Here is a 10,854-nt window from a genome sequence, read left to right as displayed (position 1 = left end):
AATCGGGTGTACAAAAGTTGTTATATTGTTCGTGCAGTTGAAAATCGGAATTTTTGACACGCGAAAATCGATGTTTCTCCTAAACCGTGTGTCGGACGTATGTCGGGCACAGTGCGCTGGATAGAAGGCCAGGTCCGCTGCCCAGCGCACTACGTCCGACGTTAGGTTTCACGTATGCATTTTCAGGAAATTCGATTGTCGGGTGTGGGGAAACTTCGGGTTTCAACCGCGACGACAATAACGTATACGTAAGTGGAAGGAGGGGGAAAATTGTCAAATTTTGCGTTACGTAATATTTGAATGAACCCTGATCGTGATCACCCCTGATGCCGAAACATCACGCCGTGCTATAAAAATTTCAAAACCGTCCTGTTTACGTCAAACGTCATCCTCCATTTTTCAAATTTGCATCGGAGACTGGGCGTGTGCCGTACAGAATGTTGTGTGACCGAGTATAATTTTTAAAGTTTTCCGTGATATTTTTCGACTTTTGAAACAGAATTAAGTTTCACATGATGCAGCGTGTGTTACTTGGTGTGCTGCTGTTATTATTTAATGGATTGTGTTACGGTAAGTTAGAGAATTTAGGCGCAATATTTTTGGCCATTGTAGGGGCTAATTACCGACGGAAGTTTTTGGTGCTCCCTTTTACGATTGAATTCCTTTGCCTGTAATCTTGCATTCATTGTTTTTATTTCTTAAATTGGTTCCGATTTGTTAATATTTCCTCAGTTTAAAGGATTTCTCCTAATATTATATTAGCGACACCTGTTTGAATCATTAATGTTTTTTAGAAGCCATGGAAATTAGTCAGACTGTTGCATACGCTTGTAGTAGTGTTGTTTTTGTTCAACACAACCGCAGCTTCATATTTGTTTGTAAACAAAAGCAATCCGGAGCGATTTGCGATAAGGGCTCAATTGACAAGAATATCCATATACATTGAATAGGGTAATTCTGGCGTTCGAATTGAATAGGTCGTAAGTTTACTGGGATTCCTATGCAGATACGACCTATACAAATCGAGCGCCAGAATTCATGTATTTTGGACAGGCTGAGGACAACGTTGCAAAATTCTCGCGTTACATTTGAAAAGGGCCTATCTCTAGAACGTAAACATTGAGAAAAAATGATGCAAACTCTTTCCATCACATTTCCTAATCGTATTTCACAGTTTGAGAATTTTTCAACATGCTTTCCGTTCTAATGACACAAGATTGAAATTTTCGGTTGTCGGCCCTTTAAACGAGAGGACCAACAAATGAAAACAAAATTTTACCGTTACGGGCCCATTTGGAGCACGGGCTTATGAATGATTGGGAAAAAAGCAATGATCGGCCGTTTTGAATGTGGGGTTTATTTTGATAAGATTAACGGTTAGGCGGGTTATGTTTGCACAGTATGTTACTGTTGGGGGGTGCTATGGAAAGGTATCAAAATCGATTTGTTTACATTTTAGGGATAGGCCCTTTTCAAATGTAACGCGAGAATTGCCCCTTAACCCTTTGGAGACGGCATTTTCATCTATCTGGATGCAACCTCGCTGGTCTAGAACACGTTTGTTATGGTCGATTTTCTCGACTGGGCACATATGACCCATCCGTCCCCAAAGGGTTAAGGTAAAGATATGATGAAGCCAACGAATTTTCAAGAGCACAAAGCTAAAGTACCGAATGTCAGTTTGCGCTGAAAAGTTGATCGACTGGTCATTTGGGGGGTGACCAAACGATCAACTTTTCAGCGCGGTTTGACATTTGATTCTTCAGATTTGTGCTCTTGAAAATTCGAGGTATCGTTATATTTCGCTAAGTTACTAATACGCTTATAATATGACTACTTTGCGTTCCAGGTGACAAAAACCTTAACGAAAGTATTTTAAGCTGAGAAAATCACAATTACCAATCGCCTGTTAGAATTATAGGTTGTTTAGTGAATAAAATATTGCTATTTTCTATAGCCTAATCGAAAGAGCTCATTTTTCTGAGTATAACGTGATTTTATTGGATTCCCATACCTTCGTTGTGATGGTTAAATTAACAAAACAGTTTTCATTTTTGTGGATAGAATGACAGTTCAATCGATAAAGTGACAGTTCGGCCCGAACAAAAAAATTTCCCCATACAAACTTTAAATGCATTTTAAAAATAGTTGCCGAACTCCGAAAATTATGAAATTTTGGATTTCGACTGATTAAAGGGCGGAGAATCCGATTTTGAAATAATCGGGATGCCCCTAAAGAACCCAATTGCATTTTTAACACTGAATACATGTTTTGGACACCCTGAGGTATATATAATTTGGACAGGGCCTATTATCTCAATGTTTAGCATGAATACCCGAGCAGGGAATGAGAACTAATTGAAAACAAATTGAGTTATTTAGATATCACGAATTTTGATAGCAAAGTGAGTTTTCATTTTGTATGACTTAAGTGTTAACGTAACAAAATATGAAAACAAAATAATGTACTGGAATATCTAATTGAAAACAGAATGAGTTCTCATTGATAACAAATTGATATCTCGATTTGTTATCCACATTTTACGACTTGATATCATACGCAGTTTTCAGGGAGTTATCATATCTATAGGGTAATAACTAAAAAATAACAAATTTAGTATTCATTTTGATATATTATTGGGCATTAATTTACATAAATAAGTAAAAATATAAATGAGATTTTATTTTAAATTCAGAAGAATTTCGTGATTAAAAACTTGTTTTGCTTGGCTACGATATCATCAGAATATGGCCCCTAATAATGGCATGTAATGCAATGTAATGTAATGTAAAGAAACTTTCTGAAACAGTCATTTCTAACTTGGAGCCTACACGAAGAAAAATTGTATGGAAATCGGATATGATATCCTCATAGATATGCAGCGTAGCTATACCATGATTCAACTGATCTGCCGTGAATCGCAAGTCAGTCCCATCTGCATTTTGGGCAAAAATGAGTTAATGGCCGTTTTCGGTCTTTCTTCGGATGATCTTTCAGCTGCAAGAATAAAAATGAAAAACAACATCAAGTCAGATTGTCCCTTGGATTGTCCCATAATGAAATGTAATCGCAAGTCAGTCCCATTACGATCTAGTGTACCCTCCAGTACAAAACCTAACAATGTTTTAGCCAGTTTTATATTCTTCACTGTTATGTTTTCGTGTTTGAAGCAATGTGTGAAAGTTTCATGATGATCGCAGAAGTTTTCAGTTCATGGCGATTTTTTAGAGTTTCACATAGAAATCGAATTTGAAAACTTCAGAGGCCATTTTCTCAATGCCTACTTTTTACATATGGGACTGACTTGCGATTCACGGCAGTGATGGACATTGAAGTGACAAAGAAAAGTAAATTTGGAGTCAAAGGACAACTGCACGTAATATTTTTGTATAATTATATTTCAGCTTTTCCTTCTGATTATATGTACTGCAGTAAAACAAATGTGGGAGATGTTCACGACATCTCAGAGCCACAGACATCGGGGCTCAAATTGAATGACATCGAGCAACGAATTGAGTCGCATTCGGCTTCTCAGCTCCTTCCCTCGTTACCCGCGAAAAAATGATGAGATTTAAAATTGCACCTGATTGGAAATAGTAGTTTACGCAACAAGGTGCAGAATGAAGATTTTTACAGCACGAGTCGTACACTTATCCAACGAGGCTTGCCGAGTTGGATAATTACGACGAGTGCTGTAAAAATCGAGTTCTGCACCGAGTTGCATACAACGTTTTTTGCAATTTCGTAAACTACCAATTGAAGATAGTTTTTAACTAAACTTCTTCATCAAACTGCACACTGATGTTTAAGCCATGTTTAAGAAAGTCTGATCATAGCAGGTTATACAGCGCAGTTGTCACAATTTTTCAAACCTGCGTCCAGAAAGCATCAAGAAGTTAATCAAATCTGAAAACAGTGCTGTAATGGTTCATTACGCAACGCAAATCAGTGCTGTAATGAACCATTACAGCACTGTTTATTTGGTGTGGGAAAGTAGGCCTTTTCCTGTCAGATTTGCGTGAAGTAAAACAGCCTTTTTCGATGAGAAAATGCAAAAAATATTTTACTACATTATTTCTAACGGGTTTGGCATAATGTCGTTTGGCATAGTCTTTTGGCATAATGGTCAAATGGCATAAGCTGGTATAATAGTCGTTTGGCATAACAGTAAGTGAAATGTCATTCATCATTTTCAGGTATGATAAATATCAGTGTAATTTTCAAAATTGTATCAAACTTCACGGGATTCATCATTTTGGTACGGAGGTACAACACTCAGCGAAAAAAAAACTTACGAAATTCATGTTTTTTGCTATAAGTAAAACTTATGGATGCCATAAGAATACCTTATGAAAATTGATCGTGCTTGCTATGACAAACTTCATAAGATAGACTTGAAAAGAACAAAAAAAGTCTTAAAATGATGCAGACTGGATTCGATCCATTAACGTCGGGATCACTGAGCCCGTTATTTATCCACACGGCTACCGACGCTTGAGAATACCATGTTGCTAAACATGAATAAAAGCCAAGCTTTGAGACGATTCTACGTCATAGAGCGACTTTATGAAATTCATCCGAATCATTATGAATTATTTAAAAGTCGTTTCATAAGCTGGGCCTTATGGAAATCTTTAGGTTATTTGGCTGAGTGAATGAATTCTCCCTTCGCGGGAAAACTTTATAAAGGTAAAATTTGTGAATTACTTCGGTTGGCCATATCCAATTTCATTTCTCTTTAATTTAGAATTATGCCAAATAAACATTATGCCAAACGACTGTTATGTCAAACGACTATTATGCCAAATGACTTTATACCAAATGACCTAAAATGAGAGAAAATTTATAGTACTGTGGAACTCTCGTTATTACCTTACGAAAGTGCGAATAGTTCCAATTTCAAAATATTTGGCAATATGTTTAAATTGAAACTGTTTTGATTAACTTATAGGGGAACTTTTGTATTCTGGGCAGTTTTGTTCTTTTCGTCATGGAAGGCTTTTTGAAAACTGTTGAATTCAACGTTGATCTCAAATCTTTCCCAACCAAGATGAGCTATACGACCAAGTTTCAGGTAATTTGGCCGATGAAAAACCACTCAACGAAGAGAACAACCCTGCCAATAATAACCAGTCACCCTAAAAAGACTTATTAAAGTTCAAGCCAATTTAAATCAATAGCTTATTGACCATTACCCAGAATCAGACATTATAAATTCTCTGTCAACATGTAAGTACAATACTCAGGTAGATTAAACAAGCATTTTGTGAATATAATTAATGTTAATAAAGCATATCATACCTATTTTGGATTTTTGAAATCAAATTATGTTATCATTGAGTTTTTGAAATGATAACAAAATGATATCTCAATTTGATATTAAATAAAAACAATTCGGAACGAAAACTTGTTTTGATTTCATTTTGTTATCAATAACAAAATGAGTTATCAATTTGTTATAGGTTTGTTCCCATTCCCTGCTCGGGACAAAAGACAATGATCGTTCTCATCTATTCCAACAGGTCAGCACAATTTCAACAATGTGGAGCTGGGAACGGAGCTGGTCTGGTGCGCCAGCAGCGAAGTGGAGATGTACAAGTGTCGCAACCTAACGGTGGCACTCGAGCGCGATCACGGCCTGTTCGATAACTACTTCCTGAATGTGTCCTGCTACTTTGGCTTCGATCAGGATGAGTGTATGCGGCTTATCGACGAAGGAAAAGCTCATGCTATGATGCTCGATGCGGGCGAGGTATATACCGCTGGCCGTCACCATTCGCTAGTTCCGATCATGCAGGAGGGATACGACGGCGGTTTTACGCAGTACCATGCTGTTGCGGTTATCAAAAAAGATAGTCTGAGAGATGTTACCAACTTGAGACATTTGAAGGGAAAGAAAGCATGTTTTGCGTGGGTTGGCAGCTACGCAGGGTGGATTGTGCCAATCTATACAGTAAGTAAACAGAATCGGAACTTTTTCATCAAGTGTACTACTTATACTTAAATTTCAGTTGCAACGCGAAGGTGGGATGGATATCACAGATTGCAACAACCATGTTAAGACTGCAACGGATTATTTTGGACCATCTTGCGCCGTTAACGCTCTAGTCGACAAATACAACCCTATAGGAGATAATTCGGACAAGTAAGTCAATTGCGCATTCTATAGTATGAACACGTAGTATTGGCAGTTGAGAGCTCGATTCCTGAAGGATTGTTTTTTATGGAATTTGATGTTGGGGATAGTAGATGTTTTTGGAAGCGATGAAATCAATGAGACATATGCCGTTTTCGTTCACCTTTACTGCTATAATTTAGACGTATTTTTGGCATATTTTTTGTACAGACCTATCTGGAACCTATTAATGTTTCTTTCTTTCTTTTCCAGATTGTGTTCACTCTGTACCGGCAAGGTACCGGGTGGAAAGTGTACACCGTCCGATCCCTATGCAGGATTTGAAGGTGCCTTCCGATGTCTATTGGAAGCAGGTGACGTGGCGTTCCTAAAGCATACGACGGTGAACGAAATGGTCGAGAGCGGTCTAGTACATGGCGTCACGATCGATCAATTCGAACTGCTGTGCAAGGATGGCACAAGGCAGCCCGTGTCGGAATACCGGCAATGCCACTGGGGTATGGCACAGTCTCATGCCTTGGTTGTATCCTCCGCCAGGAGTACGGCCGAGCGACGTCGGTACAAAAAGTTCTTCACCCAAGTAGTGAACCTTTATTCGTCGAAGTCTAAGCGGTCGAACAGCACGTTGAGTAACCTGGATGATCGGTACCGCAACCAAAACGATCGCTTCAACCCTAATAGCAGATTCGATGGCGGTCGCGCAGATGATCGGTTCAATCGCTTCACTACGAGCACTACGACTGAGCGTTACAACTACGGCGGGTACAACGACGATCGCGGTTTCAACGAACAGAATGAAACGCAGTTCTACGAAAAGTTTGAACTGTTCGAATCGAGGAGATACGGAAAACAGCTGAATCTCATGTTCCAAGATACGGCACGGTATCTGGCGCCGATTGAAGAGAATAACCAGAACTTCCAGAACTATTTGGGCAGTGGGTTGGATTACATCTACGGAGTGCGATCGTGTCCGGTGAGTCGGATGACGTTATGCGTAACTTCTGAACCAGAGATGGAAAAATGCATCAAGATGCGGGTAAGTAATTAATTTTAAAGTTGGCTTAAGTTTGTGAGTTCAACTCTGTATTGGTATATCTAACTCACATATTTTGCCATACACATTGAGGTATAGCACAAAAGTACCTATTACGTGCTGGGAAAGTCTGAGCCCAGATTCAGCGAGATAGACTAAAAGTTAATTTTTGTCTTTTTCTAATTCAACCACCAACTCTGTTTACGTACATTTCAGACGGCATTGAAAGCCCAACTCATCAAACCGGAAATGCAATGCTTCAAGGCCCATTCGCACGTGGATTGCATGCGCCATGTAAACTCGGGCCAAGCCGACGTCGTCGTGTTGGATGCCAGTGACGTCTACACGGGAGGACTAAAGTATGACCTGCTGCCCTTCATGTCGGAGGTGTACGACCTCGGTCAGCCGGAATATTACGTCGTGGCCGTAGCGAAGGAAGATGATCCGGACACCGAGCTGACGTATTTGAAGAACAAGTACACGTGTCACTCGGGAATCAACACTGCCGCCGGATGGATCTACCCCATGGCATACCTGATCTCAAACGGATGGATTCGTCCGTACGGTTGTGACAGCATTCGTGCGGCAGCTGAATACTTCACAAAATCATGCGTTCCCGGAGCGATCAGCAATGAGTACAATTCTGGAGTGCCTTATGATAATCTGTGTGATTTGTGCCATGGAAGTAGCTTCCGCTATTGTCGGCGGGATGCCTCCGAGGATTATTACGGTAACACCGGAGCGTTCCGGTGTTTAGTGGAAGGAGGAGGACACGTTGCATTCGTACGGCATACAACCGTTGTAGAGAATACCGGGGGAAAGAAACGAGAATGGTGGGCAAGAAATACACTTCCCGATGATTTTGAACTGCTGTGCCCGGATGGAACCCGAGCGGAGGTCAATGAGTACAAAAAGTGTAATTTGGGAAAAGTTAAGGCCAACGCCATCGTGACAAGAGGAGGACATAGTTATAATGCGACTCAGTTGAATGCCTTCATCAATCTTTTCACCTATGCCCAACAGTTCTATGGTCGAAGAGATGCTAATGAGTTTAGGTAAGTTGGAAAAAAAATATTACTTATTGAAACATGGCTGCCATTAACACACAATTTTTTGATTATGAATGTTTTATGATCAATCCACAACATAGCGGTCGATAATTTGTTTTATATAAATGCTTTAGGCTAAGAAATCATCAACATTTATTTTTTATTCAGTTTCAGCCTGTTCTACTCGAATCCACCGTATCACGATTTGATTTTCTCGGATGCCACGAGAGAACTGCGTCTCATTCCGGGCGATAGGCGTTGGTTCGATGCCTATCTCGGCGCGGATTTCATGAGAGCCAGGCGTATCACCGATTGTCATGCAGGTGCGAGCTCTTTGAAACTGAATACAATAAATGTGGCCTTGCTAATAATAGCACTAGTTTACAAAATAATAGTGTAGATAGTTTAATATATACACCAGATAAGTATTGAGTGACATTCCGTCCTTAGGATTAATACTGTACAAACGCGAATAACACCATCCGTCCTAGATTTTTGTCCATAACAACATTGACTTACTAAACTTTTTTTTTCTCCATTGCGCATGTTGCATTTTTAATAGTTAGCTGTGAAACAAACTGACGCATTTTATCTAAATTGTTATCTACAGCGAAAAACTGAATCTCCCGGAAGTTAGAGATCCAATGACAAACATACTCGAAGCCAGAGTAAGAAAAAAAAAATTTAAACATAGGTTCAACGAAATTTAAGAATTCTCGCTATTAATAAATTGAATGATATTTTTAATTCGAATGTTTTATCTTTTAAATGATGACAAGCTTTGGCAAAGAAACATATCCGAATCAAGTCTTGTACCTACGTGAGATGTACGTAAAAGATGTTTGGTATACAACATTGAATCGCTGGGCAATGCGTCTGCCTGGAGACTTGTATCGGCCCAATGCTAAACCAATTAGCGTAGCAAGTCCTTTCCACCGATGGATGAGAAGGCTCAAATATCCCGCCCGTTTCTATAGCTCATTAGCCTTATAATACAAAGGATCCTATAGGGTAGAAGCTTCAGTTTTGACCAGCCCGGAGTTTTGGCCATAGGGTGGTATTCAGCCTGTAACGATCTAAATTGGCATAAATTAATTTTTTACTAAGTAGATTCTAATATAATAATATGATTGCAGCTGTTAAAACCATACATTTTGATTAAAAACTGGAAGAAAAAAATAATTTTCCTTAAAAAATCAGCTCACATATATCTATTTTGGCAAGGGTGCTTCTAATTTGGTCACTCCCATAAGAAATACACGTGATTGGCCAAAATAGAAACCAAAGTTGAAAATATGGCCAATACTGCGGCAATGCTTCTATTTTGGCCAGTGCCAGTTTTAATAGGGTAGAAGCTTCAGTTTTGGCCAGCCCGGAGTTTTGGCCATAGTGCGATATTCAGCCTGTTACGATCTAAATCGGCATAAATTTATTTTTTACTAGTAGATTCTAATGTAATATGATGATTACAGCTGTGAAAACCATACATTTTGATTAAAGAATGGAAGAAAAAAATATGTTTTCTTAAAAAATCAGCTCCCATACATCTATTTTGGCCAGGGTGCTTCTAATTTGGCCACTCCCATAAGAAATACACGCGATTGGCCAAAATAGAAACCAAAGCTGAGAATATGGCCAAAACTGCGGCAATGCTTCTATTTTGGCCAGCGCCACTTTTAATACGAAAATCATGTATTAGCTTGATTTCTGCATTTTTCTAATAAAGTATAGATTGAAACCTTTCATTTAACACATTGGTAGTTTTCATTGGATTATTGGTTATTTTTATAAAAATGATTTCCCTTAGACTGGCCAAAACCAAAAATCAAGTATTAGCTTGATTTCTGCATTTTTCTTATAAAGTATAGATCGAAACCTTTCATTTAACACATTGGTAGTTTTCATTGGATTTTTGGTTATTTGTATAAAAATGATTTCCCTTACACAGTTCGACCGCTGCTGTCGTCAAGAACAGACGGAGATAAACGTGCGCTCTGCAGTGCGGGATCGCTTTGTTCGAAGCGCGTGCTTTATAGAATTTTTCTATTGTCGGTGGGTCACACTTGTCTCGGGCCGGTGGTGCTTTTTGTGCGTTGGAAGCCAATTATCATCGGTATGGGCGAAGTGATGATAGAAAATACCGTTCAATTTCGGTTCCCTGCGACAAGCCCACGGCCGTCGTGGGTTGAGATTGCTGGCTTTATTTCATTTTTCATTTTCATTTTGCAGCATTTGGTGGGGCAATGAGAGCGCAAGTCAGTCCAAAGCCGATGATAAGGAGGGGTAATGGCTGAATAGTCTTTGCTGACCACATAAACGCCATGGGATAGGAAAAGGGTATTTTGGTGTGGGATTAGGGTGTTGGTGCAGACTTGACGATATCAATGCTATTCAGATGCAAAATAATTTTAAGGCTCAATAGTGAATCGCATACCTTCCAAAACCAAAAAACAATAATCCACAAAATACCAAGCAAGTCATAGAAAGAAAAAGCGCCCGATTGTTTATTTTGTCAATTATAACAAACGGAAACTTCTACCCTCTCCGACTCGCCAGTCACCCCGGAAAAAATGTCCCTTCAGTTCTGGAAAATATATTATCCCCAATTAAGCCTTTAATCGAATTGTCCGCGTGG

At 39.3% G+C, this 10,854-nt stretch overlaps 1 protein-coding gene across 2 annotated transcripts; it reads left to right on the top strand.

Annotated features, from left to right (window-relative positions):
- Positions 1 to 391: 391 nt before the first annotated feature.
- Positions 392 to 8,966, top strand: LOC109411146 (transferrin 2). Of its 2 annotated transcripts, XM_029872921.2 has the most exons (7): positions 392 to 570; positions 5,524 to 5,954; positions 6,013 to 6,146; positions 6,390 to 7,173; positions 7,387 to 8,225; positions 8,388 to 8,542; positions 8,830 to 8,966. In XM_029872921.2, the coding sequence occupies exons 1-7, from the start codon at positions 513 to 515 to the stop codon at positions 8,838 to 8,840; spliced, it is 2,412 nt and encodes an 803-aa protein (XP_029728781.2). In that variant the 5' UTR covers positions 392 to 512; the 3' UTR covers positions 8,841 to 8,966. The 2 variants fall into 2 exon arrangements, with proteins under 2 accessions (XP_029728781.2, XP_029728780.2); XM_029872920.2 differs by having other exon boundaries at positions 8,388 to 8,966.
- Positions 8,967 to 10,854: the final 1,888 nt, after the last annotated feature.

The sequence above is a fragment of the Aedes albopictus genome, chromosome 2 (genome assembly GCF_035046485.1).
Source record: "Aedes albopictus strain Foshan chromosome 2, AalbF5, whole genome shotgun sequence".
Classification (NCBI taxonomy): domain Eukaryota; kingdom Metazoa; phylum Arthropoda; class Insecta; order Diptera; family Culicidae; genus Aedes; species Aedes albopictus.
Note: the sequence above shows the minus strand (reverse complement) of the source record. Positions and strands in the feature narration are given on the sequence as shown.

What these genes read in the sequence shown, in the direction of transcription:
- LOC109411146 (XM_029872920.2), top strand. Translation starts at nt 513, where the DNA reads ATGATGCAGCGTGTGTTACTTGGTGTGCTGCTGTTATTATTTAATGGA. An exon ending in ATTTAATGGATTGTGTTACG is followed by an intron (nt 571 to 5,523) that starts GTAAGTTAGAGA and finishes CTATTCCAACAG; the next exon opens with GTCAGCACAATTTCAACAAT. An exon ending in AAAAATGCATCAAGATGCGG is followed by an intron (nt 7,174 to 7,386) that starts GTAAGTAATTAA and finishes CGTACATTTCAG; the next exon opens with ACGGCATTGAAAGCCCAACT.